This window comes from Condylura cristata, unplaced genomic scaffold, assembly GCF_000260355.1.
Source record: "Condylura cristata isolate star-nosed mole 26May11 unplaced genomic scaffold, ConCri1.0 scaffold00004, whole genome shotgun sequence".
In the NCBI taxonomy this organism is placed as follows: Eukaryota; Metazoa; Chordata; class Mammalia; order Eulipotyphla; family Talpidae; genus Condylura; species Condylura cristata.
Genome location: NW_004567105.1, coordinates 15,773,503 through 15,792,565, shown reverse-complemented (window position 1 = coordinate 15,792,565; position 19,063 = coordinate 15,773,503). Strand labels below are relative to the sequence as shown.

Here is a 19,063-nt window from a genome sequence, read left to right as displayed (position 1 = left end):
TATTTTCCAGCTCAGGGGATGAGCTCATGTTATCTGTGAACTTGTCTATCATCCAAGCATTTTAATTACTTTGTGTGTGGTGGGTGATGGATGACCGATACAGAGAACTACTCAGAACACTGCACTGCCTAGAAACTGAGGACCCAAAAGGCAGGATCAGGAGGAGGCAAAGCCCAGACTGGGTCCCCACTCCCCCTTCACTAGCCATGACCTGGGGAAAGCTTGTGTGTCCATTTCATCCGTGTGTTCGGGAGTGTGATGCCCACAGAGGACCGTTCCAATGAGTTACACACTATGAAAAGTAAAGTGCTTTGTAAACATCCCAGCACCGAACAAGAGGACCCCCACGAAGGGCACAACTTCTGCCACGGGGTCCCCTCACTCTCCTGGCACTGGCCGTGTGCACCTGTCACCGTCTTTCTCACTCTGCAGCCCGATGGCATCTGCTTTGTCTTTAGCATTCTATCATACCTCCTCTTTCCACAGGCGAGGGTGCATTTCCCAGGACTCTAGAGACCGGCTGAATAATCCATCCTGCTCCCTCTCCCCCACTAGGATTTGAGGAACAACAAACCTACTGAATGAACAAGAGTGAGTTCTAAGGTAAACGATGCACTGTCAGTGTTCCTGTAGGCTCCTTATAGGGTCTCTGACAGTCACAAATGCATCCTTTGTGGGGCTGTTGACAGAGAGGCCCGGCATGTGAGGGGCAGGGGTACACAGGAAATCTGTACTTTCTGATCGTTTGCTGCAAACCTGTAACTGCTATATAAAAAGGGTCTGCCTTTAAAAATTGATTCCACACACACAAACACAGAAGTCTGCTATGGAGATGGGTTCTGATAAATGTGAAAAATTAAGAAATCTGGCTCTTTAATGTGAAAGCTAACATCAAGTGTTTATTTAAAAAAATAATGGCACCTGCTTTGAATGGAGTGAAGATCTACAGTGAATTTACAATTTTAGGCTGACATGAAACTACACAGTATTCCACAAAATGGAAATTCTGTCACAGATCTCACAGTAAACATTTCCAGTTTCTACTTTCAGAGTTGTTAACTTAAAAACCACCCAAAGGAGCTTAAACAGAGCACATTTTGTTGGAAAATTTCTCTTAGGACAAACACAGCAGATAGGCTTTAAATAAATTAGCACTGCAACACACAGATCATCCCCAAAAACAATCAAGGTACATTTCTTCCCAGTTTCTTATGAACAGAGAATTGTATAGACTTTAGACAATTAGTGTTTGTTCTGCTTTACATCTTACAGGTTAACAAACTCATGAACTTTACTATTTTTGTTTCAAATACTTTTGAAGTAAGTAGGTCGATCTCTTTCTTTCAGTGATTTATCTTTTGAAACAAATTCCTTCTTCAGCACATGGCTTAAACTTTTCCTTGAAATACCTCTTTTCTAAATAAAACCCTCAATTTAAAATAATACTGTCTTCCTTTTCTGATTCACTCCTCAAAATTATAAGTATGCAAAATAGGTTGTTTTATCATACACATTTATATTAGTAAGCATATTTAAATATTTTCCAAACCAATACAACTATACTTGCTTTCAATACAAAAGTATTCCTGGGCCCTCCCTGGTGGTGCAATGGGTTGAAACACAGCACTAGGAAGCTACTAGCTGTAGCTGCTTCAGTGCGCGTTCCATCCCCGCCCAGGAGGTGACCCATATGGCGTGGCAGACCCCTCCTGTCTCACCCACTGCTCCCCTCAGCAGTGTACTTCATCAATCAGCCCATTCTGCTCCCCACTCTGTCTCTGGTGAATCTTCTCACCGCCCCTGCACCTCTGGCCTGTACCCCAGTTCTGTATGCACAAATAAATAAATCTTTAAAAATCATACAATCCGAGTTGATGCAAAATAATTTGGTATTTAACATCCAGCCAAAAAATACAAAGGGAACCTACCCCTCATCACCTTTATTGGACTCATGAGGCCTGACAGGCTAGAAATAAGGCAAAGCCATGAGGGCAACAGTGCAATGAAAAGAAGTGACAAAGCAGAAGGGCGAATACCACACGGATGCTAACTGACAGCAAGGGACCATAACATTAAAAGGTCATGGGGTAGAGACTCAGAAGCTTTCACCCTGCAGTACAGTAATCATACAAGATAAACCACTAATAGTACATGCTGGAAGCTCGGACTCATCAGTCCAAAATCAACAACAAAGTGCTTTTAGTTACTGTTTCATTGTGGCTTTCAAATTTGGTGGGGAGGGAATTGGGGCGGGAAATATTTTGTTCTCGCTTAATCATACTCAAAATACAAGCTGGAAATCCCACAGAAGAGCAATTTTAAAGTTTCTGTTTTGTTCTCAGCAAATTCTCATTATCCTGGTAGGTACAAAAGCAATGCCACCCATAGAATCCAGAGCTAGAATCAAACATTCTATCTCTCAGTAACAGTTGTTTTTCCCCTTCAGATATGAACAAGGTGTTTACTATTGGGGGTGGGGGAGGTTTAGCTGACTTACATATAAGTCAAAAATCTGATGCTAGGACATATTATAGCTGGACCTATTTTTAATGGAATATTTATAAACTTCTTTTTAACTTCCTTATGTAGCAAAGGGTTTCTTCCTTAGAAAAAGGATAAACTGCTGAGTCAAAGTCTCCTCAGACTTATTTAAAAGCTTCATCAACTTTCAACAAGACTCTAAATGTGCCACGTAGGCTGAGTGTATCAAAGTGAAAATAGCTATTCAACATCTAATGAGAATCACTAGAAATCTGAGTTCTTTGAATTTATGATCAGGTGGCATGATGTAGGTCCTTACCATATTCATCACAGAGACAGTTTCTAGCAGTTTCTGTGGACAGCTACAGACTGGCGCGGGAGAGCTTTGCTTTTTCCATTTTCTTCTCTACTTCTCCACCTGGGAAGAAGACACTGATCACTAGTCTGGGATGTCTAACAAAGGCTGAGCAAAGGGGTGAGGTGTGGTGACATGAGGAATAGGGAGCAGCCTCGCCGTGCCCCAGAGCTTGACCTTGAGGGCTAGTGCTCACTCATTCTCTCCACTAACAGCACCTTCGCCCGCCTGACTTCTGGCATGTCCAAGCTACCTGAGAAGACTCACAGAGACCAAGAGGAGCCAACCCACACCCTGATGGACACAGGGTATACTTTACAACCAGTCCCAGCTCACGTGGAGGCTGTGGTCAAGGGGACAAGGGGAACAGGTCAAGCTGGCTGTGACAACAGGGAGTCACAGGGAAGCATACCTTCCACCCTCTCCTCTGGACCCCATTTCTGTCCCCTGGATTTGATGGATCACAGTGTATTTGTAGGCACATTGAGAGACCAAGGTGGGGCGGGGTCTGACAACCATGAGAAAGAGGGTGGGACTGTAACTCCCTCTCCCTTAAATCCAAAATAGCCCTGGGATTTTTATGAAATGTTTTTATTGGTTTTCTCGAATCTGGAATTAGATAGGGATGATAGTTGATAGTTTGTGAGTTGTAAACTTAGAAGGCTTAAGCTATAGGAGTCTCACACATACCAGAATTCAACTCTCATACTCTCTCACACCAGAGCACACTGTCACATTGCTTCAGGAAATTTCCATAAGAGCAGCTATTTGTAAAATATCACACCTAATTTAAATCCAGGTAATTTTGATGTCTTTTGGAAGAAAATGTCCACTCACACACATCTACACCTTCAGACAAAGGACAGAGTTAGTGGGAGGTGGAGTTGAATAACAATTTGCATTCAGGTCTCCCAGATGTCTTCTTTCTTTTATGCACACAGAGAGAGGAATCTGAAGGCAAGTATCTGGGCTGAAGACAGTGAACAACTACTGCCAAGCAGGCCCCAGATGTTAACTTCCTGGTGCTCTCCTCCCCACGGAAGCATGGCCACTCTCTTACCTTAGAACCGATTTCAGTAAGACACTGTGCATTTGGTGCTAGATTCTAGGTCTAATTTATTTTACTCTTGCTGGCCTTCAGGGCCCTAATTTCCACCTGCTTCTAGTGTTCCCACCTCAGTGCACCGCAGCATTAGACACTAGGAGTGGTCTGTCCGTAAAGCAAACTCTTCAGTGAGAGCATCCCTTGGTTTTGTTTACTGAGTAAGCTCTGTGAGATCCTGCAGGGAGTAAAGGGAGTCCCATCCTCACAGAGGGCGTGTCACAATTCAGATTTGATGAAACATAAACTCCCGACTAGTGTTTACCAGAACCCAAATTAATGTTAAAGCCAGTTTGAGGGGGATCTGGAAGCACTTCTGCGTGCACTGAAGGCAGGGCATTCAGTAAGCAGGCAATTCAGGTGTGGGGCTCCTTGGGTATAAGGCAGCAAAAGCCCCATTTATAAATCCTCTATCTTATCATTTAAAGTGCAACAGAACAACACCTAGTTAGACATTTGAAGGGTGAAACAGGTGTGTTAGAAGAATTCCATGTTACAGACAGTAACATACGATTAACCACCGTGGACAGTGTCAAATGTGAGTCTGGTCACCTGGGACCTGTGGAATGAGGCACATGGCATGAACTGTGCTCTTACAGGTGACAGGTACTCAGCACAGTCGCACCTGTCCTCTTGCCCAGCCCTGCTACTTCCTGGCTGCTTACAGGACGCAGGGAAAATAAGGGAAAATGCGATCACTTAACAGTGAAGCTCAATTTTGACAGACTTGAGGGAGAGAGAGAGGTTTAAGGTCCCTTTTTGCTGGGCCACTATGCCAAGTGCTCAATAACCAGAGGTTTGCCAAGCTGTGCTAATCAGGTGGGCAGGAAATCTGGTCTGATTAAGGCAGTGAGCAAGGAAGGGAGGGCTTTGAAACAGGTTCACATTAACCAAGAAAAGGGACTGAGCTGGCGATCGCTACTGGTTCAAGAGAATTGTGGTTATTTACAACACACAGCCCAGGCCTTCTTGGCATCTTCCATTGGCACAAACGTTCGTTAAAAAAATTTGGTAATATGCACAGAGTTTCCATTAAAATAAAAACTTGAAAGATTTTGAGGACTGGAACCAGAGGCTTCATCTGGGAATTATTATCCTCTCTATGGCACACAGAATATGGTCCCAGTTTTTACAAAATATTGCGAGCAGAGTCACAGCAAAGAAGGTGCCGAGGATGTGGAGGCGGCTCTTCATCATGGGCGAGACAAACTTGGCGATGGTGGACACGCACACTAAGATGACGGTCATGAACGCCAGGATGACGTTGATGCATTTCCCCAGGAGGACTTTGGCGTTCACCGTGTCGGTCTGCAGGACCTGCTGCTCCTGCTGGTGGAGCTCCAGCTTGGAAATGCGAGTCTGGCAGGACTCCAAGGCTTCCTGTGGGCAAGAGGGAGAGAGTGGTTGAGATCACTCATGTCTGGGCTCAGGTGGACATGAGCTGCCAGCTCAGTGATGGCTGGCCAGGTGGCTTCGCACGGCTGAACTGACAGTGGTGATGATGATGGTGGTAGACACAAGAGGACGACGACACAAACAAAAGACTCCAGACTCATTTATCCTGTTATTCGTGTTCAGGATGCGCATGTGTGTACGGTCACAAAATACAACACACGAGGAATTGTGGCTGAGTATTTTGACCCCACCTGTATTTAAACAAAGTGCGTAAGGACACTGGCATCTGTTGGTGGCCTCAGGGACAAGCTGGAAGATGGGTGGCGCCCATTTGGGCGATTGACTACCTTCAGCCACAGAGTAGGTGACAACCAGCTGCTAGTCCTTCTCCCCACTACTGAGAACTGCACAGTCCTTCACCCAAACCAGTTGTGCAACATCCAGTGTCTTGACTCCACTGATCCATGTTTCTCTCCCCAGACTCTGGGTCACCAGTCTTGCCTGCAATAAACTTGGGCTAATTTCCTATACTTCTTACTCCCCATGGCAGCCAAAGCAATCTTTGAAAGATACATAGCTGACATCACTCCTCTTCATGAGAGAGTGACACATCCTGAACATGGTCGTTTGAAGCTGGGCATGGACCACGCTCTCCTGTCTCACTTAATGCCGGCCCCCACTGCCTTCACTGCATCCTGGCCATCCTGGCTTCATTTCTGAAAAGGCACATGTCTGGGCCTTTGCACATTCTGTGTGTCCTGCCTTCTCTCTCCCCTGTCAATCTCCCATTCGCCTTTCCGCCTTCACCTTGATTATCGGGTCCTGTCAAAAGCCTTCCCAGACGTGTAGGCCCTTGAGCCCACCTCCCCAATCAAGAGTCAGCAGTTTGGTGAGGACAGACACTGGGCTGATGGCTGTTGCTGTGTTCCCTGGGTGCAGCCAGCGACAGGCAGGCAAGCAGGCAGCACACACTGGCTGAATGTGGAAGAAACAGGTGCGAGTGACTGAATTGGAGGTTTGAGAGAAAAACCCTTCCCCTCTGGAGGAGAAAAGGGCCTAGCCAGAGGCAGTACAATGAGTCCCTTTTAGTTTACTAGGCTGCTGTCTAAAACTCATTTACCAATAGGTGTTTGCTCAATTAAATAAGCCATCCTTTCAGGTTTTGAACAACATAATGGCTCCAACATTGATTTGCTTTTTTCCTGGTGAATAGGCATGAAGGGCCCAAGAACAGAGTTCTCTGTTACTATAGTAACTTCCGATCACACAGGCTACCAACAAAAGGGGTCAATTCACAGTTCTTCACAGTCTAAGTGCAGACTGTCCAGCATCACAAGCATGTGCCCTGGAATCACGTTCCTTCCAAAGACTTGGGTCTGTGGTGTCCTCCCTTTTAGACAGAACAAGATAGCAGATTAACTTCTGAGGAAGATCCATTCAACTTTGACTGGAACGATGCTTTACATATAGAAACAGACTGATCTTGATAGTTCTGTCAAATTTTTTTTATGAAAAGAAAAATCCAAGGAAATTAACTTTGAATTGCAAGGAACTTTAGTCAGAGCATCCACTAAGAGATATTCTGTCCCACAAAAATAAACTTGTTTGTTTTCTTTTTTTTAACCAAGATGCCAGGCCCTCCAAGTGGGTCTGCAAATGGAATGCAACCTCAAGCAAAATGTTCAAAAGACTTTCCATGCAATAAAATTATTTTATTTTTCATCTTTGCCACCACTGTCCCTCCTACCCCCCCCGGGGCCTTTCTCTTTATCGCCCATGCTTTTAACCTCAGAAGCCTCACTCTGCTTACTAATGCCTGATAGTTTTCATTAAGTATTGTTCAGCTCCATAATTTGTAGTTCTTCCTTGGGTCCGTATGTAACTTAACTGGGACAAAGAAAGAAGAAAAGACGATCCTTTCAACACTTTTAATCAGAAATCCAGGGTAAAAACAAAACTCAGTTGCTTAAAAACAATAAGAGCCCCGCATGTCTGTAGGCCATAGCTACCCTCACTTACATTACTCCATCCCCTGCCTACAAGAGTAAAAGGACAGAGAAAAAAAAGTTAAGAAGTACTGCTGAAAGCCCAAAGGAATATGGCTACTCAGCATCATTACAAAGACAATGGCCAGCATTTATTTTTTGGGTGCTTATTATGTGTCAGGGAGAGGCTTTAGCACTGTAAGTATTGCCCCATTAAATCTTCCTGATAGCTTCCTGAAGCACAGTTCATTACCACCCCTGTTTATAGGTGAGCAGCTAAGACCCACAGAGCCAGTAAATGTAGCTCTTTGGACAAGGAAACCCTCCAATCACTCACATAGATGTCCTCCTGAGTACTTCTGAGCTGGAGATGAAACCAGAAAATGCTGAAGTGAACTCTTCTTATTTTTAAGCTCCCCTTGTGAAGTCTGTTCCTTTATCTTATCCTTCTAACGCACAAGTACTTTCTTTACAAAAGGAAGAACAAGGTTAGCCCAAACCATCCCACTAATTAAGAAAACCACATATTCAGACATCTCCTGCCATCCCAGACATGTTCTATTAACACAGAATGTTCTAATATACTGAGCACACTGTTCACCTGGCAACACTTAACATTTAAACTGGTTTTAAACAATGAAACCAGTTGGTGGGGAGGTTAAGCCTCTTAGCCCAGGGCAGGGCAGAAATCCCCCCAAGTGTCTTCGATACCACAGTTTTCAGAGGCAAACATGTCCTACCAGCTCTGGTTCCTAGTGACAACTGGGGTTAGCATAAGCTCAGCTCCCCCCAGAGTAGAACAAAACATGGGCGCCAGAATTCCAGCTCACACAGTGCAGGCATATCTATGCTTCAGTTTTCTTCCTTGTAAAGTAGGGAACAAACTACCAGTGACCCTCAGAGCACTGCCTATAGAGGAAATTTTGTACAAAAGAAGCTGAACGTTTCTTGAATAATACACCATTTTTTGGGTAATCAATGGGCTCATCAATTGATACAGCCATAAGGGAACACAGCTTCGAGGTTCCTCAAAAAATTTAAAAAGCAGACCCACCAAGTGATCCATTAATTCCACGTCTGGGAAGGAAATGAAATCACTATCTCAAAGAGGTCTGTGCCTCCCACCCACCCTCACTGCAGCATTACTTACAATAATGCTCTTGCCTCCAAGACATGGAGGCAATTTATGTGTGTACAGACAAGACAGATGAATGAAGAAAGAAAATATGCTGTACAGTCATGCATCACTTAAGGGAGAGGCTACCTTCTGAGAAGTGTATCACAGGTGATTTCATTACAGTGCGATCCCAGAGTATACACACTTACAAAAACCTGGGTGGTCCCCAGGTTATGCACGGACCATGGCCACGTATGTGGTCCCTCCTCAACGGGAACATCGTTCTAGCACGTGACTGCATATGGGATGGTAGGCAGCCATGGAAAGGATAAAAAGGAACCTTGCAAATTGAAACAACGAAGAAATACTTTGAGGGCATTTTACTATGTGAGGTGTATTAGAAAGAGAGAAAAAATACCATACAAGTTCACTTATCTGTGGAATCTAAAACGGCCAACACAAAGCAGCAGCAAACAGGTTAGTGGCTGGTGGAGGCAGGCAGTGAGAGGTAAGGGACATGGTAAAAGCAATCCACACGGCCTAGGTCTAAGGAAGATAAACACTGAGGATGGACTGTACAGTCTCGTGACCAGAAACAATAATGGTAATGCTGCCTATGTGAAACCTACGAGGTGAATGAGTCTTAAAAGCTCTCATCACGAGAAAACAGGTAACGTAAGGTGATAGGTGTTAACGAAACTCCTTTGGTAATATATTCACATCAAATCATGATTCTGTACACCTCAAACTAATACACAATTACATGTCAATTATATCTCAGTAAAACTGGGCAGGGGAGGGGAGGGACCTTGTTTCCCTGTAGGGCCAGAGCACATGAATGCTGGAACATGCCATTGTTCATCCTGATCCAGTCAGCTCTTCCTTCCATCTAGTCCTGTTATACCCACCCCCTTCAGCCCTGCCTTTTCCAGGACTCTTTGGAAAACCTTGTCCCTAGTCAATTAACCTCTCTGGGCCTAAGTCTCCACCTGAGAAATGGGGGGAGTAACAGGAACCACTTAAAGAGTAGCTGTGAGATGTAACTGGGAAGAAGACACATGTCCAGTGCTTTGCGAGTACCTGGCATGATACACACCCAAGTGCTTAAAATTCTTATAAACCTCTTATTTTACAAATGAGCAGACAGACTTAAGCTTGTCCAGGGCCACACAGCTGCTAGACAGGAGACCCAGAGTGACCTAATGTCAACCCAGTGTTGACATTAAATGGCCAGCTACCAGTCTACCAGTTCAGAGCTTCCTGGGCACATGTCTGAATTTCTGTGGTTCTGAGTCTGTGCCCTGTAAGCTGGCCCTTGTTCAACTGTCTTGAGCTGGTGCAAAGCTGAGCTACTGTCTCTCCACCTAGCAGTCAGATTATTATTATTATGATTTAAAAAATTTATTTATCTGTGCTTACAGAACTGGGGCACAGGCTAGAGGTGTGGGAGTGAGAGGATTCATCAGAGACAGAGTGGGGAACAGAACAGGCAGATCGACAAAGTACACTGCTGAGGGGAACAGTGGGCAGGTCAGGAGAGGTCTGCCGTGCCATATGGGTCAGCTCCCAGGCTGGGGATCGAACTCTTGCTGCAGTGGCTTCTGTGAGCTTCATAGTGTGGTGCTTTAACCCACTGTGCCACCAGGGAGAGCCCTAGCAGTCAGCTTCTTAAAGGCAGGGTCTCTATCATGTCTTAGACATTTTAAAAACTGTCACGGTAAAAGGAAGGGGAAGGTGGAGGTGATGCTTGGGGGGTGATAAATATGTGTTGATTAATTTAGGCAGAAGGTAAACAGTTTAGCCTCCTTACTCAAAAATCAATAACATGAACTGATGGGATCAATAAGGTAGAGAAGAAATGTTTGTGCAGAGAAAGCATTTTACTCCAGTGCCAGAAGATCATACGGGGCTTACTGAGAGGCACTAAAGTTCTTAAAATGAATTGCAGGCTGGGGAGACCCGGTGGGGGTGTCAAACAGTGAGAAGAGAGGCACCTGGATGTCCCGTGACCGCTCGTAGGCCTGGTACGCCACCTTCTCCTCAATGCTGGCCAGCTCCTGTTTCAGGTTGGCTGTCTCGTGCTGATGCAGGTCGGTCAGGTCATGCAGCTGGTCTTCCAGTCGCTCGTACCTTTGCAAAGAGAAGAAGTGACTCTGAACGCTACATTTCAGAGTCCTCTGCAGCAATCCTAGTAGGACATCCTTTTTATCTTACCACCCTGTGCCCCCAGTTTGTTGTCATCCCCTGGCAGACGAGGTTTTCAAAAGAGTCTGGGGAACATGTTGTTGGGTTTATGCTGAATTCCAGCTCTAGAAAGGACTGGTCTCTGCAGTCTTGACACTGTTCCTCACTGCTCAGGTTTAGTGCAAACCAAACCTGGCTTTTCCACCCACATCAGACTAGCGAACTGGCTGGCAGACTGATGACGGACACACCTTTTTGGCTGGCACATTTACCACATGGGTCAGGAGACAGGAGACAGGCGCTGCCCAGGCAAGGCTGCGCTGGAAGCCTGGTGGCCCCTCCCTCCCTCCCTCATGTGCCCCCATGGTGCCTCCCTGCCGACAGTCACAGCTCTCATTCAGAGTCTACGGGGAAAGACCGAACCTCTGCATTCAAGCTAATTATACCATTTCCCAGTGCTAAAATGAACATACTTTCCAGCTTTTGGAACTTAAATGCCAATAAAAAAATCAAATGTATTACAAGTTATCTATGGCGTATCAAGTGGCAGTTCCAAAAGTGTAAGTCTAATGTAGCAGAAATACAAAGACTCCTATTCCAAATCTACTTCAGAGAAGAGGGATTTGTTTTATACTTAAAGTCTTAATAATTTTTTTTTAAAAAAAACAAAACAAGCAGCACAATATGCTTGCTTCAGCCTCAAATGACTTACCACTGCCAGTTTTAGAATGCTTATATTGGTCACTTGGTAGAATCATTTTAAAAAATGAGATAAGAAAACTTACTACAGATTTAATGACTATTATCAGGTAGGACTTCACAGCTGTCCAGTGCTGGTGCCATAAATAGCGTTTTAGAGATCTCTTCAATTAAGCAGAGGAGGGCTAAGTACCAAACATCAATAATAATGTGAAACATGAAAACAAACTACCCTAAATTTACATAAATGGATACTTGTGACTTGGGGTAAAATTTGAATTTAGACAAACTATTTAGATGGAATTAATGTCAATATTATCTGGAAAAGCTGTGACTCAAAAATAGTTCTTATGTGACACAGAAACCCAAATCAGAAAGTTAAAAAAGAAAATACTGTTTCCTAAATCATGAGTTGATAAAAGTCTTGTTTCTAAATTAACATGACATAAAACCAGATATGGATATGAAACAGCATGCAGCTAAATTCTAAATGCAAATGTTAGCATACGGGACAGGCACTCACGGGTTTATCTACATTTTTAGAAGTTAACATACGTTTTGCTCAGAAGCCTTTTGGGGGATCTTTTCATTGAGGAACTGGTGGAATATTACTTCGCACTCAGCCATACACATTTCTTAATAAGCAATAAATACATGTTAGCCTACAAAACACTACAAGATTTAAATTTATACTTGAATCTCAAGTTACTCTTGAAAGCTCTATATTTTGGGTGAAAGGTTGAGTGAGGAAAAGTATAGTACTTATAAAAAAATACCATATAAAGACTAAGATTTATGTACTAAATAAACTGTCTTGGTAGACAATGAAGTCATTTTTTAGTGGCATTTATCATGGAGCAAAATCAAATACAGCTCTACAAATTAATATAATGAGCTTTTTACAAAGCCTATTTAATCAACTTAATAAGCACATAAGTCAGAGACTATATAGAGGTGTGAACAGACCCACACACCTCTTTTTCTATCATTCCAATTTTAGTACATAATGCTGCAGAAGTGAGCACTCAACTATCAAGTTATAAGTCAGAAGTTATAAAACTCAGAATTGCGAAGTATGAGAAGAACTACAGGCTCACAAATGCCAACTTGATGGAAAATGCAACCACCCGCTTATTAGACATTCAAGAAACCTCTGCAGTTAGCAATCACCTGTCTAAAAAGAATTCTAAGAGAACCATCTGAAATACCTGTATCTCTCCTCTTGGAGGGTCTGAGAAATAAAACCATATTCCCTCTTAAATTGCACCTTCAGCGCCTCGATGTCCTCGGCCAGCTGTGCCTGGGTGTCCTTGATCTCCCTCAATTCCTCCAGGATCATGGTGAGCTTCCCCTGGCTGTCCAGGGAGCTAGCGCCCCCGGCCCCGAAGGACTGGTTCCCATTACTGTCCGCGGAGCCGGAAGTGCCGCTCGAACACTCGTCGTCGCTGCCATACTTGGGTTTGTTGACGATGGTGGCACTGCCCCCGTAGGCGCGGGCGCTGGCCTCGGGCCTGAACTCCTCTAGGGAATTTTTTAAGTGAGCGATGTTGTCGGCACTCCCGAACTTATTCCGGATCAAGTTGGCAAACTCTCTGGACTTATTGAAGACAAACACAGGAGGAGTGAGGGATACCCCTGGCATGCCAGATTTGCTGCTCTCCATGCTGTGGGGAGCGGTTCGGGACTTGACGTGGGCATCTTTCAGGGCGTGCTGGATGTCCTTCAGGTTGTCTTTGGAAATGTCCTTTGAGCTTCGGGAGGCTCCATTCTGTTCAATCTCCCTGAGCTTTTTATGGTACTGTTCTAACTTCTTCTGCAGCTGGGCAATGGAGTGAGCTGACTTCTGATTCTTCTTTTCAAAGACTTGTTTGATACGACCAGCCTGCTGCTTGTCAGCACTGCTGACCAGTTTCAGATATTCTGCAACATTCCCATCTCGGGATGTTTGCTCGATTTTTATCTGCTCTGTTACCTTTAGAATTTTTTGTTTGAGGCTGTCCGCATTGAGCTTGACCTTGTGGAAGTCCAGGATGCCATCTGGTACATCAAAGTTAAGGTTGGTGTCTGAACCCCCTCGGCGGATGTTCAGGGGCAGACTCAGGGTGTTCATGTCATGCCGTTCCACCTGAAAGAGCAGAGAAGAGAACTTTAAGATTTGAAATCAAAGAGAAGGTTTACCGTGAGGGAATCTGTGCAGATACAACAGAGATACTTGAACTCCCGGATTTTCTACCCTCAGGATAAAAATCTTTACAACTCTTCTCCAGTTCAATACAGGGTGGCCGAACTTCTCCCTGTATGCATGCAAACTAACTGTGAGATTCAGCTCTCCTAGGGTAGCCAAGCCAATACTGCCTGATTAGATGGTAACTGCTGGTTGTCAGGGCAGATGATTCCAAACAGACCAGTCAGTCCTGGTTTCCCAAAGGGCCCACGTACCTGGAATACCCACCCTGCCCCATGCACAGTGAACTTCATCACTGTGGGAAAGAGCTAATTTTGAACTTAATCATTTAATGGATGAGAACATTTTAAAAAGAAATAAAGGAGTTCAATTTCAGCAGGTACATTCATCAACAGAAGAACATTTTTAATGAAGTCATTAAACAGATATGATAGAATAATATGGCACAAGATTAAATTTAATAGTCAAGTAACATCACAACAATATTTGTTAGCACTGGAAACAACTCCAAGTCACAACCAGTTTGATTAACAAAGACTGATAATACTAAGGCCATAGAAATAGCTTTCTCACCCAGGGGCCATCAGGGGAAAAGAACTGCAGCATGGTATTGAGCATCCTGGCATGGGGTCGGGGGTGTCTGTGGTCTAAACAGAGAAAAGCAAATGGAATCTGTGTGCTATGCACGGTGGATATTCAGAAGGGTTGTCTGGTTTGAGCCCTACTACAACACTGGGCCAAAGAACATGATAAACCTATATAATATGTAGAATCTGAGACTTATGGAATCAGGGTTTATATTTAAATCACCCCAACTCTAGTCTTCTTTCTAATCAGGACATTCTACTCTTAGTATCCTACAGTCTGGAAAGCAACTCCAAACAAATATTCATCCCATCTAGATTGAAGCATCTTCTTATTTGCTTCAATCTTTGAAAAGGTGCCAGAAAACAACCTTTTGATTAGAATAATGCTTTGACTTGCTGTCAAATGGGACAATATATGCGGCACAAGTTATCTTTTTTCGATGCAGGAAGCTCATACTGTCCAAGTGCCCCAGACTCAAATGTGGACCATATCCAACAACAAGGATTACTACTTTGCCACTGGAAACTCCCATCCTGTCTTGCTTCCAGAGGAAGAGCCCAGCAGCAGCACAGTGGACTCAGCTCCTGGTTGGTGAGTCTGGCCTCCTTCACCACTTACACTAGGCTGTTTACATGACCTCTTGGCCCTTCTCCTCCAAGACACCACATTCCTGTCATGAAGAAGAGACATGGGGTGTTTTATCTGGCAGAACCACCTCACCTAGGAAAGGACAGGGAGATGAGAATACCAAAACACTGCAAGAGGAGAAAACAGGCTGTATATAAAAGGACAAAGGAACTGTGACTTCCTGGTCAAGAAGGAGGGCTGGGTATAGGGCCTAAAGAAAGAAGGTGTAATAACCTTTACAAGTCCTGGAGAGATGACCAGAGATGGTCGCAGGAAGGTCAAGGAAACTGCACGGAAGACATCACTGTGGCCCTGAATAGGAGGGGGCTCCAATTACAATAACAGAGAATGCACCAACCCTAGAAAAGTTTATTCTGGGTAGAGAGGACATTAAGGGTAACTGTAATCACAAGTCTGGCAATTTCATTTCTCTGGGGCTATCTGATCTGATTATATGACTCTACTACTCAGCAACTTTCTTTGGTTGCCTAAGTTAAATAATACAACCTGGCCAGCTGAAGGCCCAGTCTTACCTGTTAGGCCTTATCTTGCCCCTGCTAGAGTCCTTCCCTCTTAAGTGAACTGTAAAACCTGAAGTGTCCAGAATGTATGCTGACTGTCTATGGATTTCCTCCTACATATGTATTTACCATATCTATCACCTACCCACTTCAAAATCCCACACAGTCTATAAGATAAATTTCAAATGCTACTTCTTCTATAAAGTTTTCTGAGTGCCGTTAGAAGTGATAAAAGAACAAATGGTGATAACACTAAGTTTGTGTTCTCCTCTTCACAGGAGGCTATCAATAAATGCTTACTGAACACTAAGACAGTCTGCAATGCAGTCATTTGAGACCTACTTTTAATAGAATCAAGAAAAGACCTTGGAAGTTATGTCATATAGACCTGACAATTTCAGGTAGTGATATTTTCCCAATACCTAGATAACTATACATCACTTCAATCAAATGGACATTTTCTTTAACATCTACAAGTGAGGACATTTTAAACGCTAATTGAAATGCACTTGATGCATCGAGTAGAGGCTATTTAATAAGTATAGCACTAGAGGAATTTTCACAAACTGAACACTTGGCACCACCAAGACCCAGATAAGGAAAAGAACAGAATTTCCCCGCATAACACATCCCATTATGCTCTATCACCTCCGCCAGGCACCTGCACCCTCCCTCCCCTAAGCACACATTAGTTTTGTCTACTACACATATGTACTCTTCTTATCTTTTTCTGCTCAACATTGTGTAATTCATTAAGAACATGTTCTTATCCTTCTGGAGCTCAGATAAAATCTAGTAAAGTTATTTTAAATCAACCTACTTGGTATTTTCAATTGAGAAGTCCATACCACCTTTGGAGACAGAGAGGTTTTTAAATCTTACCTTAGTGCACGCAGCAGTAAGTCATCACCCTTCCTTCTACCTTTTATTTTCCAGCCCACTGCAGCCGGCACCCAGCTCAAGTCTCAATACAGTGGCCTCATTCTCTCACCGATTGCTGGGAAGGACGACCTCGCACCCACACAGATGTTTACGCACTGATGACTGGCCGACTCCTGGCCCACTTTAAGTTATAACAATGCTTGGCATGTCCTGCACAGTCCAGGTTGGGAACACAACTGCACTGAAGGCTCCATTCAATCAATCTTGCCGCTCATCAGCAAATCTCAGTTAACAATGTTTGGTGAGGGTGGAAGTTGGAGCTATGGCTGGGCCACACCTTTCAGTCTTTATAGCCCTAGCTCGGCAGGATAATTAAGAGCCAGCTGTACACATCATCGCTAGATGCTCACACATGCCCAAACACAATCTGAAATTTTGTGTACATGTTGGGGAGAAGGCTGTGCGAGCCTGCTGTCCCCCACTTAGTTTGGACCCTGCACCGGTGTAAAGTGTATGGTGCTGGTGTCTGGACTGGGGTGCAGGGAGGAGGACAGTGGTTCACGGATGTCCAGAGCTGATGTGCACATGAACTCTGTGGCTCAGAGACACATGCTCCAGTTCTGGCCCTGAATCTGCCACCTGCATGCTTTCAGGTAAACCAAGTCACTCTGTGGGCTTTGGTTTCCTGCTGCACAGAATCAGGAGACTGAGTCAGACAGGCTGGGGCTAACACTGTACAAGATGCCTTCCCGGCTGCAGTCTGTGAGCAGCATCACAGAACTGTTAAGACCTGGGCCCTGGAGACAGGCTGCTGTGATTTTCATCTTGGCCTCCCTCTTCTGAGCTGGATGCCCCTAAAAAATGACAGCCTTTCCGTGCCTCAATTTCCTCTTCTGAAATATGGAGGTAATGACTTTTGAAAGAGTTGTTGTGAGGGCTAGATAAGACAGCATGAAAAGTGTTTAAGGACTTCCTGGCACAGAGAATGGTTTCCATAAATGTTTGCTATTGTAATTGTCCCAATTTCATTTAAAAATGTACTGTAAAAATTGAAAGAAAAATAAGCTGCAGTGGTAACGGCAGTTATCTTTGTACTCTGTGGTTTTGAGGAACCATTCTATTTGGTTTTCATATTCTTGAAGTTTTAAAACACAATGAACATGTACTACTGTTTTAGCAGACATGATGCTATTTTCAAAAATGACCCTGGGCCTCCTTCAGTTCTCTTGTGATGACCTGGCCATCGTGCTATCACACACAAATTGTGGACCACCAGCGTCTGAGTGCAAAGCCATTTCTAATCATGTTTTCCTTCCGGCAGCAGAAACATTTTCACTGTCACCTCAATGTTCTGGAACAAAGGGCTAAGGAAAGGCCTAAGCTCTAGACAGACGTCAAAACTGACACTGAGTCATCTGTGCAATAATCCCATCCTCCAGGACAAGGCCTTACTCACTGGGATGCCAAGCACAACTCAGTCATCACCAGAACAGCCTGAACACACTGTTCAGGCTTCCAAAGGGGGGCTGCCTCCTATGACATTTTGCATGACACCTGGAGAGCTAAGGGGACTGAGACGTAAGGAGTCCTTGAGGTTCTGAGGGACAGTGAGGGGACTGCCATATCCAGGGACATGGAGCGATCAGACACAGGGACAGATAACCACCTGCTTAGTCAAGGCCAATACAACGGACCTTTGCTTAAAGAAACCCTGCTTGACCCCACTGTACGAGCAGAGAGTAGTGTCCTTTAAACTGGCCTCACATCCCAGGCAACAGTACGTGAGGGTGGTTTTACAGACAGCCCCACAATGGAGATGCAGGCTCCACGTTCAATATTCAAATGTGTTCACAGGCCTTTGTGGCCTACGTGTCCCAGTGGGCAGAGCTGACGTTCTGTGCTCTTGCTCATTTTAGCTGAAATTGAACTTCAGGCTACAGTCAAGGCTGTTCCCAGGGTGTGCCAGTCAGAAGGTGTTAGGCTGGGCCGTGGTAATAAACTTATATAACATCAGCGGTTCAAACTACAAGGTGGATTTACTCATTTTAATAAGTGTGCTGTGCATCAGTGAAGGAACCCAGGCAGTGACACAGCTTGCAGCACGTGGGATGTTGCTGGCAGTCGGGGCAGGAGCAGGGAACGCGCTAAAAACTTTCTGCCCAGACGAGACGCCTGAGACTTCTCCACCCACTGCTTAGGTATCACCGCACTTCAAGGGAGGTTCAGGGCAAGCAGGACAATCCTGCCAGATGTCCAGGAGAAGTTTCATGCCAGTGACACCGACAGTATCTTATTTAATTATTAGAGACACCCGCATAGTTTCTACTATTTTACAATAATAAGAGTGCAGAAAAGTCAACTGCCTGGGGCAGACAGCAAGTCCAGGACGGAGCTAGGATGGAGATGCAGGTGGTCTGTCTCCGGAACCGGCCTCCCTTCTGACAGTGACTGAGTACTTTTTCTGTGAGTCAAGCACTGTGCTCAAGATTTTCTGCATTCATGTATTCTTCACACACGCTCTATTTGATATGCCAAGCAAGGCTTGTAAAAAAAACTTGTGTGTTTGAGCTTCACAGATAATAAATAGCTTAGTTGAGACTCAACTGAGATATGAAATATGCAACACTTCAAAAGATTTGGATGAGTTCAGTGACCAACCAGGTGAGAACCTCATTTCTGCTGTGCCCCTAACACGATCATCCACATGCGTGTGGACACTTGGCTTGTTTGGAATATTCTGTCAGAAAGGCTCCCCTGGGCTGAACTTAAATTGTCATCCATGCAGCTTCCTAATACCCACAGCCCTTGGGGTGCTGCCGGAGTCACACAATCTCAGGTTTGACATAAGACTCTGAAAGCCCATCTTCTGCATCTGTGCTTTCAAAAGCAGTGATTTAGGCAAAATGCAAAGTTTGTTGTTTTGATCGGCATCATGCCCAAGT

General features: G+C 44.4%; 1 protein-coding gene across 1 annotated transcript; it reads right to left on the bottom strand.

The window, feature by feature from the left end:
- Positions 1 to 1,825: 1,825 nt before the first annotated feature.
- TMCC3 (transmembrane and coiled-coil domain family 3) lies at positions 1,826 to 13,439 on the bottom strand. The gene is made up of 3 exons (XM_004675808.2): positions 12,527 to 13,439; positions 10,430 to 10,565; positions 1,826 to 5,318 (listed from the first exon to the last, which is right to left on the bottom strand). The coding sequence occupies exons 1-3, from the start codon at positions 13,426 to 13,428 to the stop codon at positions 5,016 to 5,018; spliced, it is 1,341 nt and encodes a 446-aa protein (XP_004675865.1). The 5' UTR covers positions 13,429 to 13,439; the 3' UTR covers positions 1,826 to 5,015.
- Between the last annotated feature and the right edge of the window lie 5,624 nt (positions 13,440 to 19,063).